Raw genomic sequence first — 23422 nt, forward strand, 5'->3', positions numbered from 1 at the left:
CAATTTCTTTGCAACCATATAAAAATCCTTGATAAAAAATGTAGTTATATTGGTATACATTTGTATACCAATACAAATAAAGGAGGTTGCATTATAGTCTATGTTTTACTCTTTACTCTGCTTTGGAAAAATCACACAACATAATCAATGTCTCATGTCTGTCTGTAAACCCAAATTTGTTTCTATTAACTCATTGATAATTTTTTAAATGTTAAATATAATTTTCCAAATATTTAATGTCTAGTAACTTTATAAAATTTAGATAAGTAGTAATAAAATTATCAGGAACTAAAAATATTCTTAAAGCATTTGTCTATTTTTTTTCTAAAATAACATACAGTAGTACTATAATACTGGTACTTACTTGTACTTTCCAGCAATAGGCCATAGTACACTGCAGCATTAGTCTCCAGTTGAAAAAACTCATGTAAGTAAACTTCTGCTCATGAAAAATTACACTCTAATTCTAAACTTTTGATTTCTCTGGGAAATATCTAAGAAAAATATAAAATGCCATCTTATATATTCCTTGATTTAATACAAGACTTTTAAAAAAGAAAAAACCTAATTATATCAGCCAAACTTTATCTGCTCTGGATTGTGATTAAAAACCACAATCCATGTGTTATTCTTCATTAAAAACCTAAAGCTTTCAGGGAAAAACCCCTCAAAACTCAATTCATTAATAGATTTATTCACTGTTCTCCTAAATTCTGTTGGCTTTCCTGTTTCTGAGCTGCTTCTCTTTCCATTTCATACTCTAGGCTGTCTCCCTTCCTTTCAAGCTTAGTATTTACTATTCTGTGGAACAGAGAAGAAAACAGTGGTTAGGGAAGACAGTGGGCTTGTTTGTCAGAAATCTGATCCTTTTCAATGAAAGGAGCCAGTAAATTAACATAATAACCAAGGTCTGGAAATACTATCTGTAAACCCAATTAGACACAGAACAAAGGACTTTATTTTAACAATGGAGAAGGGTAAGATAAGACTTGACTCTTAGACTATTATAGATATATTCATTTAACTGAAAGATTAAATCATTCTATCCCCTCTTTATGCAAATAAACAATAACAGAATTATAAAATATGTTGACTGAATATTTTAATATAATTTTTTTTCCTTTTTAAGGAAGTTTATAAAATGAGAAAACTAAACTGTTAATTTAAATCTCAAAGTCTGATGAGAAAAAACTGATATGTAGAATCGAAGCGTTGTGTATTTGGAATCTAAACGTAAATTTCTAAAAGGCCAAATTCTTTTTATACTGTAATTAATTTGCAGAGGTAAAAAAAATAGAATGTGTCCTCAAAGTCATAAAACAGTTTTAGGAAAAAAATATTCAAGAGAGTGAGAAGATAAGCCATAGACTAAGAAAAACATATTTGTAAAATACTTATCAGACATCTGATAAGGGACTATTATCCAAAATATACAAAGAACTCTTAAAACTCAACAAGAAAATGAGCAACCCAAATTTAAAAATGAACAGACCTGAACAGACAACTCAAAGATGGCAAATAAGACTACGAAAAATGCTCAAAATCATGTCATTAGGGAACTGCACATTAAAATAATGAGATACCACCACACACGTATTAGAATGGCCAGAATCCAAAACACTGACATCATCAAATGCTGGTGAGGATGTGGAGTAACAGGAACTCTCATGCATGGCCAGTGGGGATACAAAATATACCTTCACTTTGGAAGACAGTTTGGTGGTTTCTTATACAACTAAACACGCTCTTAAGATACAACCTAGTAATCATGCTTAATATCTACCCAAATGAGTTGAAAACTTACCTCCACCCAAAAACCTGCACCTAGATGTTTATAGCAGCCTTATTTATAAAGTGTCAAAACTTGAAAGCAACCAAGATATCCTTCAGTAGGTGAATGGATAAACTGCGCTGCATCCAGACAATGAAATATTACTCAGTGCTAAAAAGAAATTAGCTATGAAGCCATGAAAAGACATGAAAGAAACTTAAAAACGTATTACTAAGTGAAAGTCGCCAATCTGAAAAGGCTACATCCTGTACAATTCCAATTATATGATATTCTGAAAAAGGCAAAATTAGGGCCGGCCGAGTGGCTCAGTTGGTTAAGAGCTCGCTCAAGAGTACGAGCTCTGAGCAACAGTGGTTCGATTCCCAGCCTGAGATGAGCTGCTATTGAGCTGCCAACAGGTGGCAGGAAACAAATAAATAAATAAATAAATAAATAAAATAAAAGAGCGCAAGCTCTGAGCAACAGGATCGCCGGTTGGATTCCTACATGGGCCAGTGAGCTGCGCCCAAGCTGAGCTGCCAACAGGTAGCAGGATGGCTCAGCTGGTGAGAGCACGTGCTCTTAAGAATTAGGTTGCCGGTTCCACTTCCGCATGGGATGGTGGGCTGTGCCCACCCACAACTAAGATTGAACACGGCACCTGGAGCTGAGCGGCTGCGAGCTGCCTATGGGCAGCTGGATGGTGACTGGACTTGGAGCTGAGCTAGCTGTGCCCTCCACAACTAAGACTAAAGGACAACAACTTGGCTGATCCCCTTTCCCAATTCCCCGACTCTGTTTCTCTTCCCCAATTCCCCAATAAAATCTTTAAAAAAAAGAAAGAGAGAAAGCAAGAAAGAGAAGGGAGAAAGAGGGAAGGAAGGAAGGAAGGAAGGAAAGAAGGAAAGAAGGAAGGAAGGGAGGAAGGGAGGGAGGGAGGAAGAATTACGAATACAATAAAAAGATTAGTGGTGGTCTGGGGTTGGGGAGAGGGAGGGATTAACAAGTGCAACACAGAGGATTTCTGCAGGAGTGAAACTATTCTATACGATATTGTAATGGTTGGTATGTCATTATATTTTTGTCCAAACCCATAGAATGTACAACACCAAGAGTGAACTCTAATGTAAACCACAGACTGGGTGATAATGATGTGTCAACGTAGGTTCATTAATTATAATAAATGTCCCACTCGTGAGGGATGCTGACAATGGAAGCAGTGCATGTGTGGGGGCAGGGGGTGTACAGGAAATCTCTGTGCCTTCCTCTTAATTTTAATGTGAACCTAAAACTGCTCTAAAAAATAGTCTATTCAAAAAAGGAATATAAGTATTTAAATATTAAATTCTGATATTGGTTATTATACATTTTATTATGAAAATTTATTTTCATAACTCCCATTTTAGTATATTATTTGTCAAACACAATCATGAAGCACTGACATAAAAAGTCATTCAATTATAAGATAAGCTTAAACTCCCAGATCAGTTTCTGTGCCATAGACTAACAAGAAAAAAACTGACACACTGTAAGAAAGGTTTATAAAAGCAAGAGATAAAGAGATACATGCAACCAATGAACATACATTAAACCAATCAGATTTCGTAGCAGTCAATAAGAAACCATTTTTAGGTAAAGCAGCTAGGCGGGGCTATTTTAACATCCAAATTCAGCAATTCTTCCATTTGCTTAAAATACTACCCTTTAATAATTACATAAATTGGTCTGTGTTAAAACTGTATCAGATTCTAATTTAAGAGCTATGTACTTAATTTCAACCTAGGCAAATTTTAGTTTATTGTTCCCCAGTTTATTAACAAGGATATCCTTGCTAAGGGCTTTTCGAAGAAACAATTGAACAGGATAAATCTAACTTTTGGATTATATCATCACTGGAGCAAAAGTGGAAATAAAAATATTTATATCAAACTGCAAAATCCATAGTATTTTATTCTTCGCATGGATAATAAACTCTTCCTCAGAAAGTATGATTTTCATCTACTATATTTAAACTATAATCGTATCTTTTAACCATAACAACCTAAGAAAGGAAGAAACTGTTTTAAGCTTATAGAATATTGTGAAATACAGGAAAGATCAATAAATCTTTGCTGATGTATTTAGATTATACACTGAGAATATATCTAATAGTTTATTTATAAAGGCAATGCAAATCTATGTTTAATGTCTGCAGCCCAAGTTTAATACAAAAAACAAAGCTTTATTCATCTCATGTTCTCTTTGTTAAAGCTGACAAGCTTGGGTCTAGGGTCTTCTGCCCTTACCTTCGGACTACCCCTTTCTTCACATTGTTTGTCCCACAGCCATCCTATATATAAGTAAAAGATACCTCAGACATATAACAACTTAACTTTCTCTCCTATCCCTTCTCTTAAAAGAGCAAGAGACAACCCATTTTCTACCTGAAAAACTCCTGTGTGGCTATCAATAGCCATCAAATGCCAAGCCTCTTCGAATTTACATAAAGGACAAAAACTCAGTGAAGATCTTATGATTAAATGAAAGCCAATGCTGTGGTTACAAAGTGTTAAGAGCATTCTCTTCCTTGTAAAACTCAGAATACTTACAGAAAAGAGTTATAGTTGCTAAGAGATGGCTAGGGAATTCCTTCAACTAAGAAATTATTAAGGCTTTGTGGTTCAGAACAAATCTAATTGAAAATAAGGGGCTAAAGAGTAGTTAGCAGTTTCTTTGGGATCTAGTTTATTCCACAAACTACAACAATAAAAAAAAATGTATGTAAATTAAAAGAATTCAAAGAAAATTTGGAGTGATAAGCAGTTTGATACCCATGAAATAGTCTATTCTATAAAACTGGTCAGAGCCAAAATAGTTTACCTCTCTTGAAGAAATCATGAAATTGATAAAACTCTCACTGAGAAGAGAACAAACATTAACTGAACACTTTAAAACTTGTCACACGCTAAGTGGCATATTACACATAGTGTCTCATTTAATTCTCAATAATGCAAGGCCAGTATTATCATTATATCCATTGTACTGATTAAGGCCTGGAAAGGCTTATCTTTCTAGGTGAATAAGTGCTTGTTCTTTCCACTAAAATGTCACAATCCCTTTTGTCCTAAGGGTTATAATGTAAACTTTTGGAGAAGCAGTAAATAAAAACTGCTTGTCAAAAATAAAAGACTTTCAGTAACATAATAGAATTTTTATAACTTCTCTGAAGCAAAGAAAATGGTGGGCAACATTACAGCAGTTCTTGAAAACTTGATGGTCACTAAAAGACCATTCTTTTATTTGACAGGTGTTGTTGAGACTATGCAGGCTTAAGTTTGAGTGCAGGGGATACAGAGTTCCTGCTCTCATTGAGCTTACATTTAATAAGAGACAAAACAATAAAAAACAGATGTGTGATGTGTCAGTTGGTGATAAGTCCATGGGGGGAAAGAATAAAGCAAGGTAAGGAGTCAAGAGTAACAAATATGCATTATCAGATCAGGAGGTCAGGGCAAGCCTTTAGAATGGTATCCAGAGATTTAAGGGCATCAGATCAGCAATGTCCTTTGTCCACTGCTCCCACTTATGGCAAAATAGTTCTGTGCTGGCACTAATGCCACTCCCAGAAAAAACTGGTTGGCACTGTCTCTGCAGAAGCTCCCGGCTCAGAACTGTATGTGGGACAGTTATTTCATTAACAGTGGTATAGTGATGAAAACAAACAAACAACAATCTTTTTGCTACCTTGGCCTAAGTACAGTCCTGCTATATCCATTCTACTCTGCTAACTACGGGGTGTTACAAGGTTCTAGTCTGGAGAAGTGCAGGTCTGAGGTGGGTCAGTAACTAGGGTACATGCTTTTTGGGTAAGGGGAAACAGGCTGCCACACAGGAGGTGTCCAAGACGTATAAACGTTTTTAGCTTCAAAAAAGCCAGCTGCTCTGGTCCACAGGGCACAGACACTGAGGGGCCCGTGGCTCGCGTTCTGCAGGAATTTCTGCACCTTGTCCCTGACTCCACCCCCACCTCACATGTTTAGGTTCCGTGCTACTCAATCACCTTCCTGCTCAAATTTCTTGCTGTATGTGAGCAGGGCAGTATACAGCAAGTAGCTAGAGCCAGGTGTTGGCTGCATACACCAGTAATGCCACCACTTGGGTAATGGGAGAAGAAAATATGATCCGAGCAGGATTGGCTTTGATGCTGCAGCTGGTATCGCCGTCTCTTGGGCAGAGGGAGATGAGAAGTTACTGACAGCATGTATTCAAAACCTGCAAAGCACAACTCTCCCTGTGGTAGAAACTTTGTTTTGTTCATTGCCATACTGGGTTGTAAATACTGTCTGGCACATAGTTGGCACTCAGAAAATATCTGTTGAATGGATGAGTTATTCTCTGCAATAGTAAAAATACAAACTCCTTAGCATGCCTTGAATGGTTTGGTTCCTGCCTACCTCTCCAAACCCAGATCAAGACACTCCTATCTTCATTCAACTATTGTGGCTCCAGTAACAGTCTTTCTTCAGCTTCTCAAACATGCCAAGCTCCTGGGCCTATTTACATGGAACACTTCCCTTCACCCTCAAGATGGCTTCTTTTCATCCTTCAAGCTTTTTATTAAATGTCACCCCCTTTGAAGGGCCTGGTCTGATCTTACCATCTAAAGGAAATGCAGACTAATGCTCTCCTCAGTATTCTCGTTTCCTTCATAGCACTTAACGTGATTTAGAATTCGTCTACATGCTTGCTTGTTAATGTTTTTTTTTAATCTACCTTCATAAGTAGACTGTGAGCTCCTGAGGGTGGGGGGAATATGTCAATTTTATAAATGTTATATTCCAGCACCTAGCACAGTACAGGATTCAACAAATGTTTGTTGAATAAAATGCAATGGAAATGGTAAAATGTTACACTTAGTTTGTGAGCATTGTACAGAATGCACTGGAGGAGGGACAGGCAAGAATAAAGAGACAAGTGTAGTGGCTCTGGTAAGATACAAGAGCCTATTTTAGGGTGGTGGCAATAGGAATGAAATGGGTAGGTGAACTTAACAAACCCTGCAAATTATGACAAGCTTCATTAGAGCTTTAAGATAATAAGTAAAAAGACGAAAGACAACAAGAATAGTAGAGGGCTCAAACCTGGGCATTGGGAGAATGGAAGCATTCTGAACAGAAATAGAACCGTCAAAAGAAGATTCTATAAATTGTGAGGCCCCAGGAAGAGTGTAGGTAAGTAGCTAAAGACCTTCGGGATTGGAGGTGCTGGTAAAATGCTGTTAATCTTTTAGGAAATGCCTGATAGCAATCTGGAAATGTGTTGTTTTCAGGTAGAGAGATCTTATCTAGAACAGAGTGGCTAGTTGAAGCTGTGAGTGTGACTTTCAGGTAAAGAGACTAAACAGAGAAGGAAGAGCTGACGAAAAGGAAAATCTTTGCTATGGTTGTTATAAAGTACGTCTATTATCTGCTTAGGCTTCTAATTTTCCCTGGTCTTTAAGCTGCTTCTACCCTATTCCTAGATCTACTTTAAAGAAAGTCAAACAAGAGAAAGGGTTTCACTGCTGACTCTTGGGTCTTCTCTTTGAGCTGCTTTGCTCCTCACAGAGATTTTTTTCCCTTCATCATCTTCTTTCACAAGTTTGTAAGGTTAAAAACAAATGAATGTTTTTAAAAAACCCTCAGATACAATAACAACTTAGAAATATTACCTATAATTATTATGTATATTGCTCCAAAACTATTTATAATCAAGTCTGACATTCTTGAATTTAAATGTTAATAAGATAATGAAATAAAAACATGACTTGAAAAGAAGTAGAAAGCTATTCAGATTCCTTGTTCTGCTATCCTTACTTAAGCATGACAATGGCTAAAAGATTTTAAATTGATGTAAAATACCAGCCCAGTGTAAATCTAGCTGGGCCAATTCAAACCATTCTGAATGTGAAGAACTGAGAAATTAAAATTGCAACTTTTTCTTCCCATTTGATTAAGCTACTGTAAAGTAAGATTCTGTTTATATAAATAAATGTTTTAATTAAATGAGGTGCTAATAATACAGTCAAGAATTAGAAAACAAAGTTTAGTAAAACAAAACAAACAAAGAAAAAACTCACAGCATGGATAACCATTAGAAGTAAAAGTTAAAATTAAAGCAATGATTTTTAGACTTGAAAGTGAAATACAATGTTAAACTAGAAAAAGTACAACATACTTGGGAAGACTGTCAGGTATTTACAAAAGTTAAAAACTAGTGGAAAATTACTGAAAATATTTTCTACTCTCAATATTTTCTAATAGTCGTTAAGATCAGTAAATAATTACCTTCAGGAAGAGAAAAAAATACCTCTATTAAGGCCAAAGGTGCTGAAATAAGAACAATCTGCGAAATTTGAGAGTACAATCAAAACCAGAAACTATATTCTACCTACAAAGCAATAAATATTTACATACAGGTGGAAAGAAGAAGCATCACCTTGGTCAGCAAATGAGAAGGTTTTCCTGCAATGTTTCTCAGAAGAAGGGAGGTTTCCCTGTCCAGATAGGAGTGCTTGTGTAGAAAGAGAGAGAAAAACAAAAAAAGGCAATAGAAGTCAGTGGAGGTTTTATGTGTTTAAAATATAAAATAGACAAAGCAAGAATGATTCTCTATTACTAATCTCGTATCTTTCCCCTAAACTCACTGAAATGTGTCCAAAAGAAAATTAAAAAAAAGAAAAGAAAAAGAAAAAGAAGGGGGGTGCACTATCTATGCCACAAGGTGTGTCCTAGCCGACGCCTGCTGATCCCTCACCTTGGGAAAATGGATCACACAACTGCACAGATCACAGAGCCAGTCTGTTTTCCAGGGCAGTATTTGTGCACACAGCACAAATAAATAGGTGTGAAAGATCAATGACTAAATAGATTCCTTCCTCTTATAAAGCCTACACAAGACCTATATAGCTTTAAATAGTATATTCTTATGAAAACAGAATAAGACTACATCAGTTTTAAAACTTCTGCCAAGTATTTCAATGGTAGCCACACCAAGAGGAAAAATGGCCATATTTTGCCTAATGAATATCACTTATTTTCAGTAAAATGTTATTAATTCATTCCTTATATCAGAATACTAATAAGACTGCATTGCACAGGAAGGAGCTTGTATAGCAAATGAATGATATGAACAAAATATTAAGAAGTGTTCCCTTAAACTGGTTAAATTAATTCAAACAATTAATATATTTTCATAAAAATGATTGTGAATAACAAAGCCCCTAACTATACTTTTCTCCCTTAATAACTTTTTAGTTAACACATTGTAAGGTAAGCTTATACAATTGATTCTAAACTCCTGTAGTATAAATTACAGCTATTTTGATATACTTGTATATGTAATTCAGACTTCCCTGTCCCTAAATAATTCTGAATTAGTATTTACTTTTAAGGATATGTAGTTACTAACCACCATTTAAATGGCACAACAATGCATTATAGAAAATATTCTATAATGTTATATTTTATAAATCTAACTGTATATCAAGTTATTCTTGAGAAAGATTCTTTTAATTAATGTAAACAAATACTATTGGGTTGTCAGAAAAGTCATGACATATTTTTGCAATGAAAAACATAGAAAAATACGTCATGACTTTTCCGACAACCCAACAGATAGAACAGCACCCACTCTCATAAAGTCTATTGTCGCAGATAATAAAACACACTACTTCAAGATTAGAAATAGTTACAGAAAGTAACATTAACTTAATATTTACTCCTATCTACACTATGTTGAGTTAGGTTTACTATGCATTTCATTACTTGTATTTGTTTAGCTTTGTTTTAATTCAAGATGAACCTTACAAGCACACCTCTCCCTTTCACCTACTCCTGGAAAAAAAAAAAAAGAAAGAAAGAAAGAAACCTACGGATAAAAAAAATTGGACATATTCATCAAGATTAGCACTAACAAGGTCACACAATAACAAGAACAGAGACGGTTATCCCTAGGTCATCATTTACCTATATGGTATAATTCTCATGAAGGTAAAGATTAATTGCTCATCCATAAAGACTCTAGGTAAGCAGAAAATTCTGAAAATACAATTTAATTTCAGGTTAACAATCAGTTAAGACTAGGGAGAAAATACGGAATGACAATTTAAAAGAGCAACTACAATTTTCATTTCTCTTATTTCCATTCATTTTTTGCTATTCACATGTAATGAGAAAAAAATATATTCTTACACAATTATGTAAAACATATAGAAAATGTCTTGAAAAACTTACTCCTATTTATCTTACTCATAAAACTTACTTTCTCAGGAAAGGTTCCCAAAATGAGTAGAATATCTATAGTTAATTATAATACAAATTAAAAGAAAAAATCTACTTCAGGCTATCGAAAGCTATTATTTGGTAAATATAATTCTAGACCTTAAATTCAAGTTTAAACTTTAAAAAAATCTTATAAGATTTACTCAATCAGACCTCATAAAAATAATCACCTCTAGACTTCCAATCACTAAAAACTCTACACTCTGATGAATAAGAAACAATAATATCTGGGGGCCGGCCAAGTGGCTCAGTTGGTTAAGAGTTTGCTTAAGAGTGCGGGCTCTGAGCAACAGGGCCACTGGTTTTATTCCCACATGGGCCAGTGAGATGTGCCCGAGCTGAGCTGCCGCTGAGCTGCCAACAGGTGGCAGGATGGCTCAGGTGGTGAGAGCACATGCTCCTAACAACAAGACTGCCTGTTCAATGGTGGGCTACACCCACTGGCAACTAAGACTGAACTCGGCACCTTGAGCGGAGCTGCCGCCCGGATGGCTCAGTGGATAGAGCGTGTGCTCTTAACAAGGATGCTGGTTCGACTCCTGCATGGGATAGTGGCTATGCCCACCCGCAACTAAGGTTGAACACAGCACCTAGAGCTTAGAGGCTAAGAGCTGCCGATGGGTAGCCAGGTGGAGACTGGAGCCCTCCACAACTAAGACTGAAGAACAACAACTTGGCTGGTCCCCTCCCCCAATTCTCCAATTAAAAAACAAACAAACCAGGGCAGGCCAAATGGCTCAGTTGGTTAAGAGCTCGCTCAAGAGTGCGAGCTCTGAGCAACAGTGGTTCGACGCCCGGCCCGAGCTGAGGTGAGCTGCTGCTGAGCTGCCAACAGGTGGCAGCATGGCTCAGCTAAAAGAAAAAAACAAAAACAAACAAACAAACAAAAAAACCCAAAAAACAATAATATCTAACTATTTGAAGACTCTAAAGTAGAAGTCAGCCATTTAAAAATATTAGGTTTAAATAGCTTAAAATAAAAAGGGGTAGTCATTATGGTTGGTAACCCAAAAATATGCCACATCTCAAGAGTGAGACCACAAACAATAGGTGGACATGATCAAAAATTACTTTGTGTTTGGGACAGTCATATAGCTAATCACTGCTTAATCACCAGCAGGGAGGGAGGCCAGGTCTCCATGTGTCCTCTATCTCAGCTATAAGAACTGTAGCAGAAAAAAACCCAAAAATCTAGAAATCAGAAGCAGCAAACTTCTCCCTTCAATAAATATCTTACTTTATCTACCTTCCCTACTGGTGCCTGTCCTACTTTGCTCTAGAATTCTTCAGAAAGACAGTGGGGATAGCGGGAGTACTGGAGAAAGATGCAAGAGGGGTGAGGAGAGTAGTGTGCAGTTGGAGGACTGAGACGTAAATACAAGACACAGTGGTTGGGGCACGTCGTTACATCAGCCTTCAGTCTTGGTACAGCTTACTTACTGGTAACAAAAAGGCACATAGCTTCACTTAAATGGGACCTTCTTATATTTTCTTTCATCCACCACTAACAACACAGAGTCAACAGGGTATTCTTAATCCATTTCACTGTTATTAGCCCATTTTCATTCTCTCTTCCATTTTCCCCTATCATTTATTCAACTATTTATTCTGTTTAAGCTTTGAGCCTGGAACCCTCCAGGCACTGGAGATGCACAAGTGACCAAGATAGGTATGCATTTCTTGCTGTCAACAAAGTTTAGAATCTAAAGAGAACTGACAACTACAGTACAATATGTTAAATGGTATGAGAGCAAGTAGGAAGTGGAGTAACTAATCCAAAATTAGGAGCTCAGTCAAGTATTTCTGAAAAAGCTTAGAGTCCTAGAGGATGAAGATGAGGCAGCTGGGGGTGGGGTCAGGTGGGGGGGTAGAGACAGTAAATAGAGATATCAGGGTTTCTCAAAGGGGATAGTGCTGCTCTCAAGGAGGCATTTCGGAGAAACATTGGGGATATTTTGTGTTGTCACAGTGGAATAGGGCATTACTGGTATTTATTGAGAGGGAAGTCAGGAAAGCTAGATGCTCCGCAAACATGGAACAATGTCACATAATAACAACAAAAGTCCCACATCTCACATGTATTTTTAATGTACTTATATGAAAATCATATAGATGGGTAATCCAGTTTATAATAATCTGAGTTTATAACCTAACTTGATTTTACATAGAAACACAAAGTATTTACGTATAATTTTAATATTCAATGACACTTCCAGGAATGCTATTTACCATTTAAAATAAATCGAGGGAAGCCTGCACTTTCTTTTGTTCAGAATTTACCAAGAGTTACTTGTTACGTTAGAAAATCATTTCAACAATGGAAACCTGGCTTGAAGTAAGAGTTGGCAATACCAAAACCGGCAGTATCAGATTGTACTGTCACATGCAAGTAAATGACAGGGGAGATTTGAAATTCCTTTTAACAGCATTAAGAACTAAATACTATTAAATTAATGACAAGACATGAAATGCAGGAATTTCACTGAGCTTCAATAATAAAGATTGTTTAAAAATACTTCACATTACCCTGTCTTATTTAAAATATTTATAGCACAATGAGAAATGTATATTGTAAAAAGTCAAATATCTAAATAATTTTATCACTACCTCATCCCAATGTTATAAGGCAGGGAATTATTGTAAAATTATAAGACACTGCTCATTTGCAAGAATTCTGTATTTCTTTATTTTCGTTTCTTTGACTGACTATAAATTGTCTCAGCACATTGTCCATATACTTCAGTTAAGAAGTATATTTCCTATTACCATATACAGGTATGTTTTATCTGCTACTGTTTATAATGCATTTTAATTCTGGGCCCACCCATATTTGCTTTCTTTTTCCTATAAAAAAAATCTTTTATCTCCCAACTTCTCTTAAATCCAGAGTTCTTAATTATAAGTGGGTGTCGGATGTGACTACTACATTGTGTCTTTTAATACAGTGGTGGCCAAGCATTTAAAAACTGAAATAGATACATTATTATACTATAAATTACTTTTTGGCTATTTCTCCTTCATGCTAGGTATTAGGGCATCCAATTCATCTTTTAAAAAGAGGTATGCAAGTTATATTATCTATCAATTTCATTTGGGATAGTAAAGATAGTGTTATAAATTATTTGTTATGAAATGGAGGTATCAGGACTAAAAAGTTTGAGAACTGCTGTTTGAGCAGAAGAAACAAGTACTATAGATGACAATGCAAGGAAGCATGGCTGATGCTTGTGAGTGTAGGGGAGGGGTTCGCGGTGAGGTTGGAGAAGTGTTTTTCACTATGCAGGATATATACCCATTAGTGGGTTGTGAAATCAATTCATTGGGTCACTGCCGTACTTTTTAAGGCTAGGAATGAAGAGAAGGAAGGAGAGAAGAAGCGAAGAAGAGAGGATTAGAGGAAATCTGATTTAGTTGGGTCAGGGTCAGGGGTTTGGTCTTTTTTTTTTTTTTTTTAAAGCTTCATAGCTAACTCTGAAGCAGCATTGACCAATGGAAATACAATACAAGCCACAAATGTAATTAAAATTATCTACAATAGTAGCCACATTTTTTTAAAAAAGTAAAAAGAAAACTGTAAAAAAGCTATTAGCATCTTTTATTTAACTGAAAATTTCCACATTATTATAATTTCAACAAGTAATCAACACAAAAAATATTACTATTTTACATCTTTTTTTATACTAAGTCTTCAAAGTCCAATGTGTATTTTATCTTTATAGCACATTTCAATTTGGATTAACTACATTTCAAGTGCTTAATAGCCATATATGGTTAGTGGCTACTGTACAGCAGCTCTGTGGCATCCACTGACCAGGTATCCACTGACCAGAGGATACATTTTTGAAGAACAAAATTAATAACTAACAAAATTAGTTAAGCTTATCAGTACAGAAGAGTCATTCTACTTGATATCCCCATTCTGACAAAAAAAGCTAAATTTGTTAATATCTTAGGCAATTTACAAAAGTCCTTAGCTTCGGAATAAAAAAGAAAGCATGTGGTTTCAGGTTCCAACACAAAACTTCTCTATATTAGATACGCTACCACCTATATAATCTTACCATGAGTATTAATATTCAATGGCACCGTACCATACAGTTGCTTATTTGTTTTTGCTCATTTGTTAAGCTTGGTTTAATTTTTATTTGTAAATTTGAGGCACATAACAAGGTTTCATGATCAAAAGTTCTAAAGAACTCATTTCTCTTCATTGATATTTGAACACTCCCACAGACATGTTTATAGAACTTACAGGTGTCAGCTCAGCCTGTTCTTCTGTGAAGTCAATATGATGCTTGACCTGCTTGCTGGGACATCTCAGAGAAATAGCATGCTGTGAAAATGCAGGAAGGAAGAAAATGGTAGGTAAAGGAGGTGGAAAAGGGCAGTTCTCATTATCATGCAGGAAGAGAAAAGATCACTGAAATGAATAATTGAAACAAAATGGTAATGAAAAGTTGCATGCACCTTTCATTATATTAATAAAAAAGGTAAGAACCAGATAATACTAACCCTTGATAATTTAAGGTTAACTTTACTTCTAGAAAGTAGAGCTCTATGGAGAACTATGCAGAAACACTGTCCATTACCAATTCATGCTTCTGATCCTCAATTGGGCCTTGACTGCTCTATTTTTTCTCCTCACTCTCTAAATCATTCCCTCTAAGCTTGTTCTAAGTACTGTATTTTGCTGTGTATAATGAACACTTTTTTGCCAAAATTTGTGAGAGAAAAATAAGGATGCACATTATACATGGGTAGTACTAATTCCATATCTATATAAATGTTTTTAATTCTTTTATTTATGCTTATGAGTTAAAAGTGTAACTCTAGAAATCAATAATGATATCTGTATGCAAAATAATGCCCTGGAATACAATAATCAGTTTTGTTGAACTTACAATGAATTTGCAACAATGAAGAGTTCTTGGCCTTCTATGATGAGTAAATATTATAAATTTGTTACCAGTACATAAAATTTCTTGTTCCTTGTATCTGTTCTTGTGTTTTGTAATTATTTGTTACATAAAATTTCTTGTACCATAATATGTTAAAAAATAAATGCTAAAATTCCTTTATAATAGAAAAACAAGTAACTAAATGTAAACAAATAAAAGTTTGAATTAAAGAATTAAAACAAAATATTTTTTTCCCTGAAAGTCTGGGCCAAAAACGTGGGTGTGCATTATACACAGGAGTGCATTATACACGACAAAATACGGTAGTTTCCAAGTTCTTCAAGCTTCTAATTTCACTCCCTTCCACCTCTTCATATGACCGCACTTCCTTCCATTACTAAGCAAACCATGTCCATCAGGATCTTCATCACTAAAATGTATCCTATAACTACACCCATATTCTTATCCTTCACTCCAGCTCTATATTAATAAATACATTTTTTCCCCTCCAAAAGCTAAGCATGTCCTAGATCCCACTCATTCCCTCTTTATTATCTCAGTCTCTGATACTCAACTAGTCCAATTTATTGGTGGGGGGAAAAAGAGAAAAATATTCAATTCTCCTGGGTACCATCCTCTTATTCAATTACTGTTTTCTCTTTTACACTGCCCAATTTCCGGAATTCAGCTATAGTGTACCTCCTCCACTTACACCTTAATTCCCTACAATCTAGCATACATCTTTCTTCTCCAAAGTCTTTATTCTTCGAGTTGTAATGCATTCTGTAACTCAATGACCTTTTAACCAAGAAGGTTTTCTCTTTCCTATCACAGTACTTACCTCAGTTTACTGAAATAGCTTGTTGGGTTATCAATATGTATTGACACCCCACTCCTCATACAATAAATTACAGCCTCATAAGGATAGTGTGTATTATGTTCACAGTTCTATCCCTTACAGGCCACTGCAGTGCCTAGGCACTCAACCATTTATGGACTGTATGAGTAACTATTTCTTCTTGGCCTTCATGCCACATGCTTGGCCAGATAAAGACTGTTCTTGCTTTCCCCCCTCTATATTTTCTCATTAAACATATTCTATAGCATTATGTCAATCACTGCATCAACGGGAGGCCTGTCAAACCTTTATTGCCAATATCCTCATTGTTAGGAAACAAAGACTGAAGTATTAAGGGCTAAAGAAGAATGATAAACGCAATCAACTCTCAAATGGTTCCAGAACAAAAATTTATGTGTAAAAACAATTGATAAAGTAAATGTGGCAAAATGTTAAAAATTAGTGAATCTGAATACACAATAAGTTTCATGAGTTCTTTGTACTACTAGTCTTTCCAATTTTTTAAAGTTTGACATTATTTCAAAATAAAAAGTTTTTAAAAATCTATTCTCAGGCCAGCTGAGTGGTTCAGTTAGTTAAGAGCTCACTCAAGAGTGTGAGCTCTGAGCAACAGGGTCGCCGGTTCGATTCCCAGCCCGAGCTGAGCTGCCAACAGCTGCCAACAGATGGCAGGATGGCTCAGCTAAATGAAAATAAATAAATAAATAAATAAATTTATTCTCTCCAGGCTCTCACACAAGTTCCCATCATATTTCCAAATGCTTATTGGTTAATTTTTTTAAAATCTAAAGTGTTCAAAAAAAGAGATGATTGCCTATGTACCTGTTCAACAGTATGATGGAACAGACGTGTTAAAATTCAACACATCCTGATAAAAAATGGACACATGTATGCAAAGTGACAAAAACAATAGAAAATAGTACATATGCAAACAAAGGTTAAATGTTACTACATCAATAAAGATGAAAAGGGGTTATGGCATGATATAAACAGTTTATTTAATGTTAATTAGGGTGTATTTCCACAAAATATTTAAATACTTTCCTACAAAAAAGTTTAGTGATCCATAACTTACTTTGCCGAGAACCTGAGTCTGTAACATATTAAAATGAAGTACCATTTACAAGCCAGAATCTTGGGCAGCGTGGGGGGTGTATATAGAAAAGCATCGATCAGAACACAGGAGCCAGACCATAAATCAAGAAATGGCCTTGCACCAAAGTCGTGGTTACAAAATAAAACACTTCCCTTTATTGTTAACCCCTTAGATTACAATTGGAAAAAAAGTAGAGGTTTGTGAACATACATTAGTGTTTCAGTAAAGCAGATTCACATCCATCTTTTATTGATATGTATATGCGCTTTTCACAAATATTAAAAATAAGCATAGCCTGGGCCGGCCAAGTGGCGCGTTGGTTAAGAGCTGGCTTGGGACGCCAGCCAGAGAGCCCTGCTTTGGATCCCACATATGAAGGCCAGTGACACTGCCCTCTACAGCTAAGCTGCTGAACAACAGCTCAACCTGGAGCTGGGCTGCTGTGGGTCGACGGCGATGGTGTGGGCTGCAGCCCCTATGGCAATGGGTTGCCATGGGCTACCGTGTGTAGCCAGCAGCCAGCGTGAGCAGCCAGCAGCCGCCGTGATTGGCCATCCAGAAGCCGGCCACTGATCTGCCTCACCCGGGAAGAGCGCAATGATGGTGCCAACTTGGGCCAGTGAAGCGACGTCCTCCACAACTAGACTGAAGAACAAAAGAACAGCAACTTGTCTGTTCCCCTTCCCCCAATTCCCCAGCACTGTTCCCATCCCCCAATTCCCCAATAAAAATCTTAAAAAAAAAAATAATAAGCATAGGCTGATGGTTAAGAATGTAGACCCAGGAGCTGGAGTGCCTAGGTTCTAACCCCAGCTCAGCCATTTACTGGCAATATGACTCTGAGCTTATTATTTAACCTGTTTCCTTGTGTGTGAAATGGGGTAATTAATAGCACTTATCTCCAAAGGTTGCTAAAATTAAAATTCTATTAGAATTCTATTAGAATTAGAATTCAGCCCTCATCTGAATTTTATTTATGCCTCAATACATTTAGATTAGAGCTAGTTTAGAGTTGTTAAATTTTAGCAATATATTCAGGAATATACTAAACCACCACAAGATGGGGATATTACTGCATAAATCTTTTTGTCTTTTTTCTCAGGCCCATGTAGTTCTGTCTATAGGCCTGGTTCTGAGAGCACTGGCCAGGCCAGCCGTGTCTTGATTGTCCTTCAATTCTATGATGAAGCAGCATGGTATTACAGTATGCTCTCTACAGCCAGACTGGGTTCAAATCCTTGGGAAAAGTATTTAGTCACTCTCTGTCTTAGTTCCTTTCACTGTAAAATAGAGATAGATAATGGTACCTATTCTACAAAGCACCGTGCAGATTCAGTATGTTATGATATGACATGTAAAGCGCAACGCCAACACAAAATAAGCACTTAATATAGTAGCTGCCATTGTTTTCTATTTTCCCCCCTCTTCTCTTTATTCCTCTCCTTTTAGTGACCACTATATAGTATCTGAATGCTTTTAAAACTATTTTATATTTTATAGTCCCTATTGATTTTAAAAACGGATGAATATATTTTTATTCTTGTTCAAAATAAAGTCCTTTATCAGCCCTCCAGCACATAACATAAAACATAAAAGAAATACAAAACAGGCTTTAAATAAAGATGCTTTTTTACCTCTTCAGAGAAGAAAAATTGCATATATTTCTAAGGAGTACACACAACAAGAATCAGGGCGCACATACCAGGGTTATTGGGGTGACGTGTTTGTAAATGAGAACCAGACTTTCCCCTGGCTTTTGCCAAATCTAGAGCTCTTCTTTCATCTGATACCTATTCCTTCCACTATTAACCTCAGGCTAGGCCAGCAAAATCTGGAATTAAACACCAAGTTGGTACATGTCAATAAATTTCTTTATTGACGCAGTCATTAGAATTTTAAGAGAAATGTAGCTGCAATAACTGAGAAACCAATAACCCCAACCTTTTAGATATGCAGGCCTCGAAGTTTCAGAAAGCTCTGTGCTCCCCACCCACTTAATACTACTCCAGGGTAAAAGGTTGTTTGCTAAGAATAATTCAATGGACTTCAACACCAGTGGGGACTTCCCCCTGATGTTACAATAAACACAATTGCTCTTTTATTTCTAATACCTCAAAGTTTCTGCACACATTAATTCTTGAAATAGTTCTGAAAAGTGAAAGGAGTGTAGGAATTGCACTGAAGCTATGATATGCTGTTGTATACCACAAGTTATAATATTGTATGCATAAAGATTTTAATAAAAATCCATATACATATGAGGAAAACCATTATAACATTCAAAAGTTTCAGATACTATGAAATATTCCCTATCATAATATTTATAATATAATCATCAACTATACTTAAGATTCAGCAAAACCTTTTGAATCTGCTGTAAACTACAGTAATAGCTTTTAAAAGCATTTCCATTTAAAAAATACATTTTTATGAATAAAATTCCAAATTCAAAGGAATCATTCCAGTTTAAATCCCAGTAGAAAATATATATTTTAGCATTGACCTTTTATCAGTGAACCCTATTTTATATAAAATTTATAACATGCCAATTGCCACTCAAATTTGCAAACTGCTGTCTTATTGAAAAGTATTGTTTTATCAGTTAATGTGAATAAAAGTATCATAAGGATGACAATAAATCAGCTACAACATTTATTTCCCGTTGTTTAAGATATAAAGGACCCTTATTAGAATTTATTTCAAGTACAGTAAATTCTAATTTTAAAAACTTAGCAAATGAACATTACTGATGGGTTTCATAAGAATATTGACAGAAATTATTCTATGGTTCATTTTTATGTTTATCCATGGACAATATTTTTATGCTAAAACATTCTTTAACATTCTGGAAATAATGATTTTTAACAATCGGCTTCAATTTTTAAGATACTGACAAAAACTGGGAGGCAAATGTAGTTTTGGAAGTCAAATACAGATTTTTCAGTTATTTGACCTAATTAGTCTCTTCTTTGGAATAATGCCCCTACCAAAAGGATAGTGGGTGGCTTAACTGAAATAACATATGTGAAGCGCATGGAAGCACAGTATTTCAACAAGGGTCAAGAAAAAGAAACTCAGAGAAAAAAGACATACTCTCCCTGATATGAAATTGTACTGTGCCTGTCCCTGTTGGCTTTCAGAGAGCAAGGAGGCAGAAAGATAAGCCACAGTATTATTTTATTATTAGATGGGCAGTTTAACTACCCATGTCCCCAAGATGAAAAATGAAACCAATCTCAATTGATTTTTCTAATTGGTATTTGTGTCACTAAACTTTAGCTGAAAGTAACTATTCTGTCCTGGGTTTCTTTAAAACAGATATAATTACTGCCTCTAAAGAACCTAGTTGTAAAAAACAAGTTTCACTTTTCACAGTTTTCACATGTTATGTCACTTGTGGCACTTTATATTACATGTTAAAAGAGAATAATTGCTGATAATCTTAGAGTGGATTGAATACACACATATATTTGTTCATTCAAATATCTGAGGGCTTCTTATGAGCCAGATAATGTTCTAGATGCCAAGGATACATCAGGAATCAAAAAAAAAATTTTTTTTAAGTCCCTCTCTTCATGGAGCTTATATTCAAGCGGGAGGAGATAGATCCACAGAATAAAAAAGTAAAATATATAGTACATTAAATGGTGATAAAGTAAAGAGAAATATAAAGGACAAAAGGGAGATAAAAGTAATCACAAGGCAGAAGAAGAGTTCACTTTCAAAACAGGGTGATCAAAGAGGGCCTCAGTGAGAACGTAATACCTGAGCAAATCCTTGAAGGCAGTCAGGGGGTCTGTCAGGGAGAAGAGCCTTCAGGCAGGGACAAGCAAAAAGGCTCTGAGGTGGGTTCTGACCTCTGGCAAAGAACAGCTAGGAGGCAGTATGGCCGACAGAGTAAGGGGGAAAGGGAGGAAAAGAAACTAGGGGCAGGGGTAATGGTAAAGCAGATCCGGTAAGGATTTTGGTTTTACAGTGACAGATACAAAGCCTTTGGGTTTGAAAAAGAGGAGGGCCAAGACCTGACTTACATTTTAATAGGACCACTCTGGCTGTCATGTGGACGACAGACAGCTAAGGGGAAGGTGAACATAGGAAGATCAGCTGGGAGGCTACTGCAAAAATGTACATCAAGATAACACTGGCTTGGTGGCAGTGGAGGTGGTAAGGGATGATAAAACTCTGGATACATTCTGAAGGTGAAGGCAACAGAATTTGCTGCTGGATTGGAAAGAGAATAAAAAGAAAAAGAGAAGTAGATAGAGACATGAAAGACTTTGCTGGGTGATTTGGAAGAACGGAATAGCCATTAACTGAAATGGAGAAAGTCATGGGAAGACTAAGTTTGAGAAAAGATCAGAGAGCTTCAGTTATAGACTAACTAAATCTGAGCTACCTATCTAGACACTCAAATAGAGATGGATGTTGATTAGAGATAAGATGTATGAGCCTGGAGTTCAGGGGACTCTGTATTTCACTGAATCTAAGATGACTTAATGCTGGTACTTGCTTGATCTTTATCAGACACTATCAACAGAAGGCATCACAACACAGTTTAACTGCCACTTTGCTGACGGTGAATGACAGATGCCACCTGATTTTAGAACATGATTTCTCCACCTTGGAACTATTTTGGGTCAGATAATTCTTTGTTGTGGGGGCTGTTCCTGTGCATTGTAGGATTTTAGTAGCACCCTTGACCTCTACCCACTATATGCCAGTAGCACCTTTCTATCACTGACAGACACTGCTGAATGTCCTCTGGGGAACAAAATAGCTCCCAGTTTAGCACTATTGTTTTAGAGAGATGAAAATGTGTGTGTGTGTGGGGGGGGGGACGAGGACAGGGGGTATGCCTTAAATAAATAAAATATGGTATTAAGATTTGGGAGTTGTCAGTGCATAAGATCACAAAAGGAGTGGCTATATACAGAAAGGCAATCTGAGGACTGTACCTTGGGCACTCCAGGTCAAGAGACTGTAGACATGAGAAGGAGGCTGTGAATGGCCAATGAGGTAGCTCTATTCCATCCTCTATCCCCACTAAAACAAAGACTAAAATGAAGGGTTTTGTTGTATGGTTTGTTTGTTTTTAAAACAAACTCACAGAAGACATAACAAAATTTTGGAAGCTAGAAAGCACATGGCTGAATGGTAACCAACTCAGCAGACCCAAGAAAAGCTGAATACTAAGCCAGCACTGGAGAAAAGCAGAGGAGCACCCCAATTTACATTACATAACCTCAAAAGTCTCCAGAAGCTGCAGAAGTGAAGGTGGGACTAAAAGCAGGAAAGATTGGCTGAAAGCGTATTTAAGAACAGTTAATTCCCAGATTCCCTCCAGCAGTAGTGTCATGTTCAGATTGATATTGACTCACAGGACCCAGCAGACCACAGCTTGGCACCAAGTTCACTTAGTTTTATAAAAGACAAAGACAACATGCTAGCATGAGACACACTATCTTCAGAAGGTGTCGACACAGCCCACTAGGGGTCCTTTTTGGACCAACAATTAAAAGAGAAAGGGATCATGTGGGATAAGTACAGAAATCACCCTGCCTTAGAAAAACTTCCTGCTCCACAGGAACCAGTGGTGCATTATAACAGCCAAGGAGTGTAGATTCCAGGGCCCCTTGAAGGATGTGTTCCTGCTCACAAGAGTTACACACAATGCACACCAGGACATCAAGGTCTGTGTCTTTTTCATAGGCTTCTTAAGTTCATTCACTGTCCTCCTACTCTATATGCACTTACCAATCAGAGGTCAATTTACAATAAACATTATCTAAAAGCATTCTATATTTACCAAATTTCCAGTAAATGAGTTCCAGGGGAAGAAAAACCTCAAGTCACTTCCCATGAAGAAAAGGGCTCAGACCTGCTATTAATTCTGTACTTACAGCAGTGATTCTAAAGGAGGCAATTTTGCCTTACAGGGAACATGTAGCAATGTCTGCAGACATATCAAGCTGTCACAACTGGAGGGTGTGTGTGTTCTACTGGCACGTAGTAATGCCAGGGCAGGTGACAGGGATGCTGCTAAACATCCTACAAGGCATAGGGTAGCTCCCCACAACAAAGGAGTAGTTAGCCCTAAAAGTCAGTAAGCTGATGGTTGAGAAACCCTGACCTAGAGTTAAATGGAAGATCACACACTGAACACTGAGGACCACCCCACATCTCAAGCCTTCTTTCCCAAATGAGCTGCTAAAGCCCTGGCAGCCAGGCACATGCCCGCTAGGCCAGGGGTGGGAAAAATCCTCTTGGAGAAGCTCATTCAGCTGAGAGAAAAGATCTAAGAATGATCCTAGAGTAAAGGTTACAAAAGACAGAAAAGGATTTTAAGAAGATGAAATAAATAGAACACTAATTTTGTTTGAAACAAGAGATTTAATCAACCGGGGGGTGGGGGGAGGAGTTTGGAGTTGAAATAGTGATAAACATAAAAGAAGATACATGTTTAAATATAAAGAAAATTATTAACTCCAGGAAAAGCAA

At 36.5% G+C, this 23422-nt stretch overlaps 1 protein-coding gene across 1 annotated transcript in view; it reads right to left on the minus strand.

Annotated features, from left to right (window-relative positions):
• RAPH1 (Ras association (RalGDS/AF-6) and pleckstrin homology domains 1) overlaps positions 1–23422 on the minus strand; it is an 80612-nt gene that overhangs the window by 30508 nt on the left and 26682 nt on the right. The window contains exons 5-6 of the mRNA XM_019635619.1: positions 14324–14404; positions 8228–8302 (exon numbers count right to left, since the gene is read on the minus strand). Coding sequence (XP_019491164.1) covers positions 8228–8302; positions 14324–14404 — 156 coding nt within the window. The remainder of the gene's footprint in view (positions 1–8227; positions 8303–14323; positions 14405–23422) is intronic.

Source organism: Hipposideros armiger, unplaced genomic scaffold (assembly GCF_001890085.2).
Source record: "Hipposideros armiger isolate ML-2016 unplaced genomic scaffold, ASM189008v1 scaffold_23, whole genome shotgun sequence".
Taxonomy (NCBI): domain Eukaryota; kingdom Metazoa; phylum Chordata; class Mammalia; order Chiroptera; family Hipposideridae; genus Hipposideros; species Hipposideros armiger.